The 16,452-nt window shown below is 42.3% G+C and overlaps 1 protein-coding gene across 2 annotated transcripts in view; it reads left to right on the top strand.

Annotated features, from left to right (window-relative positions):
- Positions 1-8,206: 8,206 nt before the first annotated feature.
- The window catches only part of DMTF1 (cyclin D binding myb like transcription factor 1), a 30,191-nt gene continuing 21,945 nt past the window's right edge, over positions 8,207-16,452 (top strand). For both annotated transcript variants that reach the window (XM_088522087.1, XM_088522088.1), the window contains exons 1-2: positions 8,207-8,326; positions 15,829-15,945. In XM_088522087.1, coding sequence (XP_088378213.1) covers positions 15,837-15,945 — 109 coding nt within the window. In that variant the 5' untranslated portion in view covers positions 8,207-8,326; positions 15,829-15,836. The remainder of the gene's footprint in view (positions 8,327-15,828; positions 15,946-16,452) is intronic.

The following is a 16,452-nucleotide window of genomic DNA, read 5'->3' on the forward strand; positions in this document are numbered from 1 at the left end:
TAGCGGATCTCAGCCTTACTCCAAACACTAAGAGAGACATGGGAACTTCCAAATAATATTCAAGCTGGGCACTGGCACTGGCAACAGTCTTGTGCTGAGGTGCTTCAGTTCTTCATGATTTCATTTTGCAATCAACTGAGAAATATATTGGAAGAATTCACGGAATCACTGAATAGTTTGGATTGGAAGGGGCCTCTGGAGATCACCTGGTCCAACTCTCCTGCACAAGCAGGGTCCCCTACAGCAGGTTGCCCAGGACTATGTCCAGTGGGGTTTTGAACGTCTCGAAAGATGGAGTCACAATCTCTCTGAGCAACCTGAGGTGTTGTCAGTGTTCAGATACCCTCACAGTGAGGAATTATTTTCTTGTGTTCAAGTGGAATTTCCTGTGTTTCAGTTTGTGCCCATTGTTCTGTCATGGGGCACCACTGAGAAGAGACCAGCTTCATTCTCCTTACACCCTCCCATCAGATATTTGCAAACACTGATAAGAATCTCTAGAGCCTTCTCTTCTCTGGGATGAACAGTCCAGGCTCTCTCAGCCTCTCTTTATATAAGAGATGCTCCAATCCTTTAATCATTTTCACCTTCACTGGACTTGTTCCAGTAAGTTCATATCTTTCTTTTATTGTAGAGTCCTGTGTGGCCTCAGAAGTGCTGAGTGAGTAGAGGGGAAGAACCATGTGCCTCGACCTGCTGGCAGTGCTGTCTAATGCAACCCAGACACCACTGGCCTTCTTTGGTACAAGGGCTTATCGCTGATTCACGTTCAATTTGTCCACCTGGACCTCCAGGTCCTTCTCTGCAAAGCTGCTCTGCAGCTGGTTGGGCCCCCTCCTTACTGGTGCCTGGGGATACTTCTTCACGGATGCAGGATGACTTCATGAGGTTCACCTCTTCCCATTTCTCCATTCTGCTGAGGTCCCTCTGAATGGCAGCAAAACCATCTGTGTATCAGCCAGTCCTGCCAGTTTTGTGTCATCTGCAAACCTGATGAAGGTGCACTCGGCCTCATCATCCAGACAATTCTGAGCTATACAGGATCAAATCCATGACACTGTCATGTATGAAGTTCTGAGATTGAAAACTGCTAGTACAGGACCAGACATGCTGCTCCTTCACTCGAGCATTTTCAGTCAGTCTCCAAGAATATGAGTGCAGGGTATCCAGGGATCCTTCAAGCAAAGCAAGGAGACATGCAGAGAGTTCAAGCATCTTCTGGAGAGCAGTTCTGGAAAGCAGAGGAGGTCCAGCACTGTCTGATCTTTTTAGAGATCTAAACTGAGAGAAGATTAAACAGACTGATGATATCCTTCATTAATTCTCTCTAATAGTTTATTTTTTTCAGAACATCCCCCCAAGAAGTCACTGAGAGAAACTTCTCAACTCACTATGCCTTGCAACAAAAGCAATCAGCTCTGAGCCACAGTATCAAGCAAGTAAGATAAATAGAAACATAGAAAATGACCCTGAGATGTTATCTAAGCTTTTGGTGGTACAGCTGGTATGAGAAGATCCTAAGCCCAGCTATGGGGATACTGCAAGACCAGCATAGACCCAAAATATTGGTTTTATAACTATATGAAAATCCCATATTGGGGGAAATAATGTCATGAATGTTTTTCCTTCAAATGGAAAGACTGGGGCTTGGGGTTGAGTTCTGCCTGCCAGCTCTGTGTTAATCCAAAGAGGCAAAAGTAAAGCTGGCCCACCTGTTCAGTTGAAGCTGAAAGCAACAAACTAGATGCTACCTGCTCACATTCCCTCTATGATATGGAAAAGCTGGCTCCCAGCCCCCAGATATATAGTAGCACCATCTGGCAGCAGAGAGTAGAATTGCATGATAAATGGTACATTTGCTCAGAGAAAACATCTTGTTTCAAGATGTTGGTGTCAAATTGGTGACTTTGTCATTGCTTCTATAATAAGCAGAATGTGGCAAACTGACAAAATGTTGACCCTACAATCAAACTTAAATGGACCATATGAAACTTATATCAACTTGTAGCTCCAAAACAAGATGCCTCTTTCCAGCGTGAAATATGTCATCATCCTCCCCCTGGTTCCCCAGCAGGTTTCAGACTGTTGGCACACAGCTCCATTGGAGGAAGTGTCTTAGGTTACATAGCCCAAAGAGACAGTTATGGTCTCCACGTTCTGCCTCCTTCCCCTACACAGCTGTGCCTGCCTTTCCCCTCCCCATCCACAGCCCTTGCACATACAGTCCATATGAGATAACATGCGGAAAGTGCCTATCCACTTTTATCTGTCCCTCCTACAGCAATAACAAGATTTTCCCACACTCTCTTCATGTTGAGTCCTACCCTGCCATCGGCACCTTTGATTTTGGTGACACAGAGAAAGTTCCTTCCCAGCTGGGATCCAGCTGCTCCTCCCATCTATTCTGTCCTTTTCTCTCCCTTCTCTTCCATGAAGGATTCTGTGAAGCCTGCACCCCTCCCTGTCCACACTCCCACCCTACAGTAGCTGCTTCCTATTCCTATTCCTATTCCCATGGGTGTTCAGTCCAGTCACTGCATCCATTGTGGATACTATAACTTGTACTGTTCCCTTTTTGCTGTGCTCACTACACCAAGGATGCATCATCCTGATGCTACCGTATAGACTCTTGATGGCACCTTAACCTCTGCTCACAATCTCCAGGGCTCTGCTCCCTTCTTATTTGGATGTATGAACACCTACACAAACCTCCCTCACCTCAGGGGAGGTTAACTGGGATCACTACTGCTTTAGCTCCAGTCTATAAGGAGAAACGGTTATCTCCAGCAGGCAACTCAGGTGCAAGTTTTCTCAATCAGTCTCTGAGCAGCCATACAGCCCAAATTGCCTGTAATCCCAGATTAGGTGCCTCGGTAGGGACTTCAGGAAGAAAAAGAATGAAGTCAGCTGGACAGACTATGCATTGAAGTTCCTGAATACATTGACAATTCTCTATTTTTTAGGGTTCTGACAAAGGGCAAATGACACAACAGGTATTCAAAATATATCACCAGAGGCCTTGAAGATAGGTCAAACTATTCCAACTTCACTCAGGTGTAAGTGAGAAAACAAATGAAATTGTTCCCAGTCCAATACAAGGTCTGAAGTCTCAAAATAACTGACAGATCTCTCCAGGATTCATCCCAGCCCAGGCAGCCAAGGTAATCATTTTCCATATTGGACATTCACGCTGTAGTGGAGAAGCCATACAAGTCTGTACTATTCACTCTTCGTCTGGCATCAGGCTTCTTCACGGCATCTCCTCAGAGGCTGAGTAGTCCTTCATAGCCAGCACCTGCCAAACTGAAAACATATAAATGAGTAAGCGTCATATAAATAATAGCTGATGCATTCCTAAAAATGTACTTAATATAAATAAGGAATGAATATATTTACTATATCCATATGCAATTATATACATATATACAGACATAAACCTGTGTAAATATAAATAAGCTGATAAACAGGAGGCTGTTCGCAGGTGGCTTGGTGAGGAGAGGTGTCTTTCCCCTCAGGGCTGCTCCCTCCAGCTTCTGCTAAATGCTACTTCCACTCATAAATTCGCTGCCCTAGAGAGTAACATCTCGGTGCCTATGACAGCAAGAAACAGTTCCTCAGGAGCGGCCACCTGCTCTTTCCTACAAAGGATGCAAAGAAACACATACAAAGCCCTAGTCAGGGGATAATCCACAGGACACAGCCTAGCTCTTCTCTGCGGATTTGGCTTTTGCCTGCAGCAAAATTTTTATGACTGACATGAAGATGCATTTTTAGAATGTGAATTCTGAGCTATCATGCAGCAGCCTTGACACCTGTCAGTTTGATCGTGGACAGAAGAAATTACGGTGGTGGTCACTTGATCGGTCAAGTCAGTGGTTCAGCTCTACCAGCCCAAAGTGACAAACAGAGACTCTCACACTAAGTAGACATGACAGATATAAATACATGCAGCCAAACAAGAACCTCTGGAGTTGTGGACTGCAAAGAGCAGGAGGGAAAGGTATCTCCTTCCCAGTGACAGCATCTCTCCATGAAACTGCATCTCGGAACAGTAATTCAGTGCAGCATCTCAACAGACACCAGTACCCCAGACTCAACATTAATTGTGACACATCTGGCCTACCTAGATGGAGCAGAAAGACCACAGCCCCCGTGAGCACTGAAGCTTATTTTGCTGACAGGGCAGACATGTAACTGAAGACCTCCACAGTGAGATCCAGCCCACCAAAATCCATTCCGTATTTCCTGTATTACGTATTTGAGGTATTCTTACCTCTAGCAGTCAACACACTTAGGGCACCATCACTCTCACCTCAGAAGTGGGTGTCCTGTGTCTGAGGCACAAGTGGATGGGTCTGGGTCCATCGCGGACTTCAGAATGGTGACCTGTTGTGACAGATGTACTCCTTCCCCAGCTCAACCTGACTTGTTACAGCCTGTGTAATCAAGCTTCGGATCAGTAAGAGTTTATGTTTTGCCTTCATGACCTTTTGAGCACCACGGTGAGTCATCAACATGTCGATGATGCTCTGTCCCGTTATCTTTTCTTCACACCCTCAGTGTCACAGCCTCAGTTTTCTCTTAAAGCCTGGCAAGAAGTGAGTGTGCTGCACCTGGAGAGCAATGCTAATTCAGCCTTCACTTCATCACAGCAAAAGCAGAAAAATCCCATCTCTGGGACACAACTGGTGGGTTCAGAGCACATTGCAGCAGGGACATCTGGTGGCTACCAGGAAAATAGGCCCTATGGAAAAAAATAACTATATAAACAGATAGAAAAAAAAAGATACAGAAAAAAAAAAAAAGGATTGTATTAGGTCCATAGTACACTATGTGTCTCATTCTTTCATCACATTCAATATGCATACAGACATACAATAAAAATACAAATAAATTGATCTGTACAGCTGGTTTGTATGCCTTTTTTGCCTCAACACAAATTTCTGGGCCCTTGATGCTTTCTCTCCCCTCCCATTTTGCAACTCTTGGCCTACAGATGATTTACACATTAGGCCTTCATTAAAGGGAAGGCCCAGAAGGCAAAGTTATAGGGGAGCATTGCTGGGAAGAAGAAAATGGTAGTATAGAACCCCCACAGAAATGATGTGGAAACAGGAAAACCTATGGTGTTTTGAGTCAGTGAAGCATGCTGGAGTACCCATAAAGCATTCCCTGTGATTTCTAAAAGTCTCTTGTAGACTTTTCTCAGCAGTGCCCAACACAGGACAAGGGCCAATGGTACAAACTGAAACACAAGAAATTCTGTGTGAACACAAGGAAGCAGCTCCTCACTTTGAGGGTGCCTGAACCAGTGTTCAGAGCAATTTAACCAGAGAGGCAGTGAAAAATCCATTCTTGGAGATATTCATGTCATCATTGGACATGATCCTGGGGAACCCTCTTCGGCTGACACTGCTCGAGCAGTAGCAGATGATCTCCAGAGGTCTCTTCACCTCCATCTTCCATCTCCAGTGGTATTCCTGTTGAAGCACAAGATCACATAGTCATCCAGCACAGAAGCTGTATAAAGAAGGGTGAGTACCTTTCCAATTTCAGGTACACAGGGATACAAGATATGTAGAACGACCTCATGCCTCCACTACCACTAAGCCCTCTGAGCTTATTTCTCATTGACGATGGGAATTCAATCAGCCAGGCTTCATCAGCCCTTGAATTGTAGCAGAAGAAACATCCTCCAGGCTGCCTGTCACGGATAATCTGTGTCGCTTATCCCGTAAAGTTTCTTTGTTTAATTTATTGTTCTGTCAAGAAGTGAAGGTCACTGAGGAGAAAAGAGTCCAGGAAATGAGGACTGTTCAACAAAAAAAAAAAAAGGAAAAAGGGACTAAATCACCTGCTTTTGTAATAACAAAGATTAAAGAACAATAAACCTAACAGGAGAAAAATATTGCTGTGCCACAGAAGGACAATAATGATCAGAATAACCTGTGTCCTTCAGCAAATAAAAATGAAGATCCGTTCTTGTTTTCTAGCACTCTCCTGTGCACTCTGCAGAACAGACATAATCTATTGTATTGGTTTTAACAGGTCTTGCTTTTCTATCGAGATTATTCCTGACCAACATTAATAAAATAATTAAAGCAGAGGCTACTGAGGCTGAATTCTTCTCATGATCAGAACAAATCCATATTCATATCAAGATTTTCATCTTACAAGTACTGTAATTGTAGTCATTGCTTTTTTCCACATTTATATGGAGTGAACTTGATACTATGTAAATGTTTCTGACTTTGGTTATCTGTGAGGAAAGTGGTATCATTCCCTTTGTATAAACAGGGACTGGGGCATAAACACGGGTCATGATCCCCAAACCATGCAAAAAGTCTTGCAGATGTGTGACTAACACATAGGACCTTTGCATATGGTTTCCAGTTCACAAAGTGCTGCCATATGATCTGACAGTGGTGGCTTACCACGGCCTTATTCCACTAAGAAACATCCCAGAACATCATCATTATATCATTTATATCATCATAAAAGCAGGTACAGATTTCGCAGATAAAACACTGTTTTTGACAAAGTATAGTCAGATAAATAAGAGAAGAAGAAGAAGAAAAAAAAATGGATAAGGGGAATAAGGGGGGAAATATTATGACCAAACAGAATGAAAAATGCTCCCAAATGAGGACATGAGATATGGGGAAAATAAGTAGAATATGGAAGATGCCTTCTCATGTTTGCCATTTACTACACAGAGAGTGTATCTAGGAATTTTTATGTGATGAAGACGGACAGGTAAGAAACATGAAAAACATCCCCTATGCACCCAGGTCTCCTCCAGGTCAAACTGACCAGCCCCACACAGATACCTACAATACCTTACAGTTTTGCAATGTTAAAAGACGCAGTATGTTTAGGGCAACCCAGCCCTGCCTGGCAAACAAATTCTGTATGTTCTCTCCAGGGAATGCATGAACTGCAATATTTAGAACTTACAACTTGGCCAAATTTGAGTGAAATTTCTAAACGAAGGCAAAAGGTTGAGAAAGGAGCACATTTCCTAACATGTTCCTGCCCTTGAGCCCTACACCAGAGCACAAAGCTTGTACCGCGTTTTAACATGCAAAACAATCCATTTGCTAAATGCGTTTGGGCAAAACTACCTACCTACCTACCTAAATACACTTCTTGCCTACTTTTACTAAAACATTTCTTAACTATTTGACCCAGCACTGAGAATTACAACCAAAACTTCTACATTTTGGCAAAAGTATTATTGGACATTTATTTTAACTACAAAAAGCAGCAAACACTTTAGGATTGCTGTAGCCTGTGCAAAAGGTCTAAAGAAAATCTATTTACAGATTTTACTGTCTTGTGGGTCCGAGCAAACTAAGGAAGCTTTAATGGGAAGCTTCAGCGATCTCTTCCCTTCTGGCTTTCCCACAGAGCCTTTTCCATATGCAGTCTTGTTTCCACTGGTGGAATCTCAAAACACACCCAGAACATGAAAACAAACATTTCTTTACCAAGCGATGACATGGGCACATTTGAAAGACAGTCTTGGAGGGTTTGGGGGAGGATGTGATCCGAGTTTCACCGTATAAGGGGCACATCCAAGAGGGGACTTTATGGCACAAGTTTAGCCAGCGTATTACATGGAAAAACCCCAGGAGTGGATGGGCACTGGGCTGCTCTGGTTCCTTCACGGGTCTGCACACAGGTAAAGAATTCTGCTCTATGGCCCATTTTTGCTTTCATACGGAGAATGCTTTGGGATGGGAGAGGGAAATCTCCCACTTGCAGGAAAGGCTCCGAGAGGGACCTAGTCCAGCTTTGTGCCCAAAACTGGCAACTTTCTGAGAGGGCTGCGAGGCTCATGAGCACCCAGCACCACAGGCTGCCCGCAGCAGGGCCTAGAGCTTCCTCACAGCGAAGCTTGCGGCTCATTTCGGCTAACTGGGGAAGGCAGAGATGGGAACAGCAAAGCAGGAGCAAAACGACAGTAAATCCCCCAGGAAGCTCGGGGGACAGCAGGGTCCCGGGCGGGCCGTGGCTTGGGCGGAACGGGCGCGGCGGGGCGCGGGGCCGAACGGGCCGGGCCAGGGCAGCACCGTGCGCTTTGTGGCGCCGCGGGGCCGCGGGCCTCCCTCCGTGCGCTTTGTGGCGCGACGGGGCGGAAGGCGCGGATGGGCGGGACCTTCCGGCGGTGCCTGCGCCCGGCCCGGCCCCGTGGCGCCGCCGCTGCCTCCGCCTCCTGCTCCGCCGCCTCCCCCCCTCGCCGCTCGCTGCCGCTCGGCGCCTCCATCCTGGTACTTGGGAGTCTCCATCCTGGTTTCTCAAGTGCCCGGACCCAAAACAGGAAGTAAGTGCGCGGCGGCCTGCGGGCTGCCGGCCCGGGAGCAGCCGGGCCGCGCGGGACGAGGGCGCCGCGGGACGAGGGCGCCGCGGCGGGAGGCGGCGGCTGCGGCCGGACTCGCGCCTTTGTTTCTCCGCGGGCCCACGGAGCCGGGCCGGGCTGGCAGCGTGGCGGGCAGCGGCCTCGGCCCGCGCCGCCGCCCGCGGGGGCAAAATGGCGGCGGCGCCAAATGGCGGCGCTGGCGGCCGCGGGGCAGCGGGGGGCCGGGGCCTCCCCGCGGGCGAAATGAGGGGAAAGCCGCGAAATTGCCGAGCCGCCCTTCGGGCCGGCGCTGCTCGCGGGTTGTGCTTGTCCCCCGCGCCTTTATTTTGGATGTCTGTAGTGAAAGGCCACCTGGGCGAGCACATTCAGAGATGTTTTCCATTTTCAGGGTCTGCGGTTGGGATGGCCTAAGCTTGTGGCTTTTATCTGTTTTGTTTCCTTTTTTTTTTTTTTTTTTCTTTTTTTTTTTCGGTTTAAGGTTGTGATTTGAGGTTGCTCGGGGCGTTTTTCTTTCAAGTGAATCCCTCAAAGCGCAACCCAGCCACGAGCAGGGGTTCACCTGAGAGCTGTGCCTGGCTTTCCCGCACCCAGGTTACTCGATGCTTCACCAAAATGAAGCGGCATGGTTGCTTTTTCTTTTCTTCTGGGGTCTCCTGTGTGTGCACTTCGGCGTGGTGAAGCTCACTTCAGCACTAGGAACTAATTTTTACTTGAAAAGTGCAAGGTGATGCCTTACGCAGCTTCTCTGTGCCCCCCAGGCACTATTCATATGCACTTTCTCACCAGGATCTTTATTCAGATGCACCTGGACGCTGAAGTTGAGTGTCAGTAATCCAGAAAATGCTTTTTGTTGCCAGCACTTTTTGGCATTAAGTTTCTTGGCTGCCTAAGAAACCATCTCAGAAAACTAGCTTGATGTAGTTTTCATACTACAGGTGGAAACATCTAATTGCCATCTCGATCCCTGTCCAACAGATGAGCGTAGCAATGGTAACAGCTCGTTGCTTGCTGAAAGTTTATGCATCGTGTTTGATGTTTTGCCCAAGCAATTGAACATTAAATAAAGCTTCTAAATTAGAGTGCCTCTAAAATGCAGGTTTCAGTTTCACCATTAAAAGCTGTCAAAAGTAGAGGTGTAAGACATAAAGACCTTCAAAATACTCACTATGTGCCCCTAGCCTATCTTACTATCTGTGATAGACCCTCTCACATTTGTGAGAGTTGGTTCTGTGCTTATCCCTCAAACAGCAGCCAAGCTGTGGGTTTCTTTATCAGTCCTATTATACCCATTATAATTAGGATAACAATTAGCTGCTCATGTTTTATTACTTGTTAAATTTCTGTTTATTGTTATAAAGGTGAAGAGGTAATTGGAATGCTTACAGTGCAACTGCATTTAAATATTGTTTTCTTTTATGTATTTTTGTACGTATCAGTCATCAAGATTTTATCCACACCTAAAACCTTGTGCCTGAGAGACGTTTTTTTATTGGAGGTGTGTGTGAACTATAGGTTTAATTGCTATATTTTTTTTTGTCTGAAACAGCTAACATTTTTTTCCCTTGCGTGACATTTAAAGCATGCTTAGTGTTTTTATTAAACTATCATGGCCAACTGCCAACTTTTTGTTAATACAAATTGAAACGGTTTCTCCCATTGCATGTCTTCCCTATCTTTTATGTGCTAACACCTCTGCTCCAAGTGCTGTTGATGAGTAGAGTGTAACTGTTATAGGCCTGTAAACTCACACTGATACAGTTTAATAAATCTTTTTATATATTGAACGTTGGTCTTTGAACATTTTTGTTTGAAATCCATTTGATTTGCTCCCTGTCTTGCATACATTTTGCAGCATTTCAAGACAATTCTTTTGTGATGATTTTTAAATTTGAGTCAACCCATGTGGTGTGGCAAAAAGATCTTTTGCTAAATAATAAGTGAATTGGTACTGAGTTGTTCAAAAGCTCCTATTTATGACTTAAGTGTTGACTATAAGAAACAAGGAATGAGGCTTCTGTAAATGCAGGGTACACAGGGTCATGTATCATCTTGTTTCCGTTATATTAGTCTTGAATAAATGCAGTGAAATCGGAATGCTTCCACTAAGATTATTCATGTTTAATAGCTGGTAGCATCTCAATAAACTTGAGTTCTTGCTTTTTACAGAATTTAGTGACACACACTTTTATATGGCCTTTAATACAGATGCATGTAGTAGTTTTAAAATATTGGCAGCAGTCCACAGAAAAGTAGACAAGACATTTGACATTGTTAATAAGTATTAATTAGGACAATTCTATCTGCAAGGGCAAAAATAATATTTTTAGGAGTGTATAGAACCGCTGTTTAATTTCTTGCAAACCACAGAACATTTGAGCCCATTCTCCTCTGATTTAGAATTATAGGAATTTTATATAAAAATTTTTGCTTTTTGCAACTTGTTGTAAAATCAGCTTCTTTATTTTTTTCCTTAAGACTGCTTCATGTTTCCTAAAAGAAATAGAACTGCTGTAGTACATGGCTTTAATAGGTAGCTGCCCTGGAAAATGCATACTGGAAGTATATAATAATGATACCCGTGGGTAAAGTACTTTAGTATTTAGGCTGCATGTGGAAAAGTAAAATTGTAGGTGACTTCTAAAAATGGTAGGTTTGACTGAATAGATAAATACACCTAAAAATCTAACAGTGCAAGAAAGGCATATTAAATATACATATTTACATAAAATTTTAAGCTGCCAACATGCTGTTTTTGCTGTTTCTTAATACACATCCACAGTGTTAGCAACCAGCAGTGTGTTCCCTCCCCCCAGTATTGTTAGTAGTAGACCTAATTTTTTTTTAGCAAACATGCTTGCATTTAGCACTAAAAATGTTTTGAGGCGTGCATTTAGAATGAGAAGAGTAAGCTCTTTGTTTCAACCAGAAAACTGTGTTTTCAAAAGCAGACACTTTGAGTGAATTTACGCAAAGGTTGTTTAGAGTGACTTTACCTGTCATCCCGTTGTAAATCAAGAACAACAGCACGTACTGTGTCCCTGCAGTCAGTCTCCAAGAAGCCTGTGTTAGATAGAGAGGGATTGCCTCCTCCTGCAGCACTGGCCTTCCTCACCCTCATCTCCAAGTAACTCCATTCCACACCATATGATCCCCGCCATACGTGGTGGTGCCATCATTGTTCACGTGGAGAACAGTGATCTTTGTAGGATCTGATCACATTGAAGCGGAACTACTACAGTGATTCCTACAGTGATGCAAGATTTTGTTTTCCTTTGTTCTCATCGTTCAGTCACTAGCTTATTTCTTCATGGCTTAGGGCTCTTGTCCAGGTTTAACTGTGTCTTGAGAGAGAAAGTTTCTTTTTTTCTTCCTACTTTTTTTTTTCCATTAATGAATAAAAAGTGATGTCCAAAATATGAATTTGGCTTTGACTTGGCTCTTCTTGTTTTTTTGCAGTTTTCGACTTGGGTCTGTTTCATACCCATTAAAACTGATGCAAATTTTTCCACTGCAGTGAAGAATTGGCTTTTGTTCAGGTTTTTTTTTTTTTTTTTTTGGTCAAGACTTTGTTGTGATTTTTACCTTAACTTGAAAAACTCAGAATATTCTAAATCTCTAATGTCTGGCGTAGAAAAAAATGCCTTTTTTTGGAAAGTCTGCACTTACTGTTGGCTCTTATCTGTTACTTAATCTTAGCATTGGGGTAAACTGTTCTTGGGAGGTTGGCAAGAAGTTACGAAATGCTGCTTGGTCCAGGATTCCCACTGAGGAGTGCTTCCTTCTTTGGAAAACTCCATTCCTGAGAGAATGTGCGCAGTTCTTGGTGCTTTAGAGAGAGTAGCTCGGATCTCAAGCAGGCATCTGCAGAGATTTTTAACTTAATCAAGAGAAAGATATATATATAAGATATATATATAAGAGAGAAATATATTTCTTCCCCCCCGCCCCCCCCCTTTTTTTTCCCCTTTTTTTCCCTCCTCTGTCTCCCATCGGCCATTCAATTATGGAAGTATAGATCCCGTCCGTGCTATATCCATCTCTCTTTTAACATGGAGAACCAGCGAGGGAGTGAATGCAAACCAGATAAGCCCAGTTACTCTGTATTTTTGACTTGGACACATCCTGTAAGCACATTCCTGTCGTTCTCAACAAGTCCTGAGCAACTGATGAAAAAAATGTCCAGCTTTGTTATCTATCAGTTTTATCCATCTTTCAGTTGTTAGGGTTTTTTCAGTAAAAGAAAGAAGGCTGTTCTACATCTTCTGCTGTTGGTGGTACTATAGTTTCCTCTACTTCTAGATAGATAAAAATATGTTTTAGTTGAAATATGATGAGTATAACTTGCATTCTAAAAGTAAATCTTGGGTCTTGCAAGCCTTCATGGTGATAAGAGCAAAAATAGGTGCTTTCAGCATATCACAGGAGAAAGAAGTCTGATCAATAGCTGTTCACGTATAATTAAAGAAAAATAATCCCTGGCATTGCAAGTAACTCTGCTGTGAATTTACTACAGAGTTCTTCATAAGAAAAGTTATCCAGAAAGTGCTTGTAATAGGAAAGATTTTCATGTTTGTTTTCTGTTTTTTTTCCAGAACTGTCCAATTTACTGAAAAAAAAAAAAAGGAGCAGGTCAGAATTAAGTCAAAGAAATTGCAGTCTGCTCATTTAGTTATAATAGTTGAAGTTAGTTCTCCTTCCATTAAGGATGTCCCTTCTGGTTGTTCAAAATCAATGCTATAGCCATGCAGCAGACGTTGCTAAAACATAGTAAGGTGTACTAGTACTAGTAAAGAACAGAGAGGGCAGAGGACTGAGAACTCGTAAGCAGATGAACCACAAGGAGGTGGTTTCCTCTTACACTTGCACATGGAAAGGAGCTGTTACTGATGGTAGGTGATGAAGTTTGAGAAGCCTGTGATTTAAAATGCTAACAGTATCTCAATTTTTTGAGATGTTTGGAAGGATAATATCGCTTAATTCTAGAAAACGGTCATTATATGTGCTCAGAGCAGTGCCCAGTCTTCATCAAGCTGGAAAGGTGGCACACAATTTTACTGAAAGACTAGGATAATCTTTTATCTTCCCAAGAAAATATTGCTATTGCTGAGAATCCACATTGCCAAACATGTTTTATAATTTAAAATAAAATGATTACCTACTAAGGCAGTATTATTAACATTATAGAGGTGATTTAATATATAGGTTTTAAATTTCACATAAGAGTGGATGGGTATATGGATATCCCTACCTGCTACATTCAAAACTGTAATATAGTTGTGATTCTTAACTTATATCTCAAAAAATCATTATTGATAATTTTAAAAATTGTTGATGGTGCTACCAAGGCATTAAAAACAAGTTTTAAGTATTATTTTTGTATGGGTGGTGTATGAAAAAGTACAGAAAAAGATTAGAAAGAACTTAGAGGAAATAGGTGTTTTTTTTTTTTTTTTTCCTTACAAAGCTCCATGAAGGGCAGGCTCGCCAAATCCCAGGTGCTCAAATGGGATGGGGTCTTTGCAGAGCTTCTGTATGTTTTACATGCAATTTTATTTATCCTCTGGCGCAGCAGAACTTAAGTGTCGCTATGTACAGAGGAATGGTTAGGGAGCCGCGGACATGGCTGCCCAGCAGGCCTGCTCAATCCGGCCTTTCAGGCTTCCCTGAAAGAACAAAGGGACTGCTGACTAGGGGATAAGGAAACAGGCCAAGATCAGAGGGAATAAAGAGCTGTCTTAACTAAAAGGCTGAGCTAAACAAGTAAGGGGGGGACGGTCCTTAAAGGTAAGGGTCTCAGTTACATCATTGCCTACCAATTAGGAGCCTGTGTAGTTACATCACTATCTGCCAATTAGGAGCCGCTTAGGGTACGCAGACTACTCATATAAATGTACTGCATTCAAACTAATAAAGGTGAGCAAGATCTTTTAACTCACCTTGAGTGTGTGTCTTGACTCTGGCTGACTCTCCTTCGTTTATGTTTGAGGGATTTGGATCTCAAAGTTAGTGAAAGTGCTAGTTTACATCAGAATTGTTACAGGCTAGTAATACTTTCGTTTCTTCACAGTATTTGCAGAAATACTTGCACAAAAGTATCAGAAGTATTGCTTGAGCTCGCTGAGTTTCAGTGTATGCTGCTTACCCCACATATATTGGCAAGTGCTTGCACTCAGCTTTTCTGTTGCTTATATTATTTCAGTGGTTAAAAAATAGCATTCAAAGTTATCTACTTCCACCTGCAAAGTTAAGACTCTGAAATTCAGCAATTTTAAAGAGTAGAGCTATAGGGAGTGTAACATTACAAATACATTCTACTCACTGGCCTTAAAAGGTTGTATTATGGGAAGATTATCGAATGAGAAATGTTACAAATACTAAAGAGACAAGTAATAGGAGAAGATGTAAAGAATTTAGAATCACTGACAAGAGTCTTAGTAGAGACTTGGAAAAATAATGTAAGGCTGTAGATTCTACAAGAGCAACACATTAATAAAATTCTTATATTTACTTAGGCACAACAATCAATGTAAAATTGTGCAGCCTGTTTGTGACTGTATCTATATCAGGGATGTTGCTATCTTTTACAATAGTAATTTCATGTGCCTGCAGCTAGGACATTAATTTAAAGGATTGCATTACTCAAAAGTGTGAGATAAAGAGGGAGGGAATGGGGAGATGCAGCAGAGCAGTTGTTTATAAAGAAGTAGTTACCTTTAATTTGGAAAAGCAATGACTGAAGCCTGTGGTGTAAAAAGGGTGCAATGAGTGAGATTGGAGAGAAGACTTAAGGGGGGTAAAGAGAAGCAATATGATGAATTCCAACAACTGGAAATCCATTCTGACTGACAGGGAGCTGTGCTAAGAGTGCGGAATGATCTCTTGATACTTTCATCTTGTTTATCTGACAGCCTTTCTTCACCTCGGTGCTGCCCTCCTGAACTACTTGGCACAGTGAGTCTCTTACAGGGAGTCTGCTGGAAGCCTAATTGCCTAAATGCTAAAATTGGACAAAGTAGTGCAAAACGTACCGCTAGCAATAACCATGTGCAGACTAGAAGATTGATTGAATCGCATCAAAGTCATCCCTTTTTGTATTCCCAGCCTGTAATTTCAAGTAAACTATTAAAAAAAATCCTTTCCATACTCTTGCATGACTTCTATCCCTTGAAGATGACAAACGCTCTTGAACAGGTACTATTTTTAGCTGGAAAAGTACCTTTGAGACTATCTGATGTTGCTCTGTGTGATGCGCAAGTATGCAGGAAATGTAACTCTGTATAAGCTTCTTAAACCCTGGAATTGTTGATGTGAACAGTGGAATAGAGATCCATCACTGTGCAAGAGAATTTATAGTGATTTATTTGAGATAAAGGAAAAAGCATTGTGAACAATCAGAGTGGCAACCAGGCTGAAGAAAAGTGATTAGTGTATTACAAAAAGTAATAATCTGTGTATCACTCTTTCAGGTTTGAGTATGAGCACAGTTGAAGAAGAGTCTGACACAGTGACAGTAGAAACCGTGAACTCTGTGACTTTGACCCAGGACACTGAAGGGAACCTTATACTTCATTGCCCTCAAAATGGTATTTCATAGAATTTTTCATCTCTTCTCATTGATCCAGCTACTGTATTCCTAGTCTCTGCAGCTTCTCTCCAAATAGATAAAATATTTGTATTCTGTTCACTTTTTGAGACAAGGTTTATTTTATCTGAGTCTAAAGAAGGATAAAATATCAAATTGGATGTGAATCAAAAAATAACATATATGTGCCTAACTTTAAGGATATAGACGTTGTAGTTTATTTCAGTGGAAATGAGTTATTAGAACCGAACATATACCCAAGTTTGTAGAGATTTGAGTGTTTTGATTGCATGGCAGAGAGATAAGCTGAAAGGGATAGTGGTTTGTGGATAGCACTTAAATTTTTTAAATGATTTTTTTCCCAGTACATTGAAGAAAACACATGAACTGTTATTATCCATAATTTACACTTAGGCAGTAAGTGTTAAACGGTAATAAAAATTCTGAACCAGCCTATCACTTTTGCTTCTACATTTTGTTTTGGTCATTGTTGCTAGATTTGTTTCAA

Source organism: Tinamus guttatus, unplaced genomic scaffold (assembly GCF_059628265.1).
Source record: "Tinamus guttatus ecotype Peru unplaced genomic scaffold, ASM5962826v1 Tinamus_guttatus_pri_ptg000148l, whole genome shotgun sequence".
In the NCBI taxonomy this organism is placed as follows: domain Eukaryota; kingdom Metazoa; phylum Chordata; class Aves; order Tinamiformes; family Tinamidae; genus Tinamus; species Tinamus guttatus.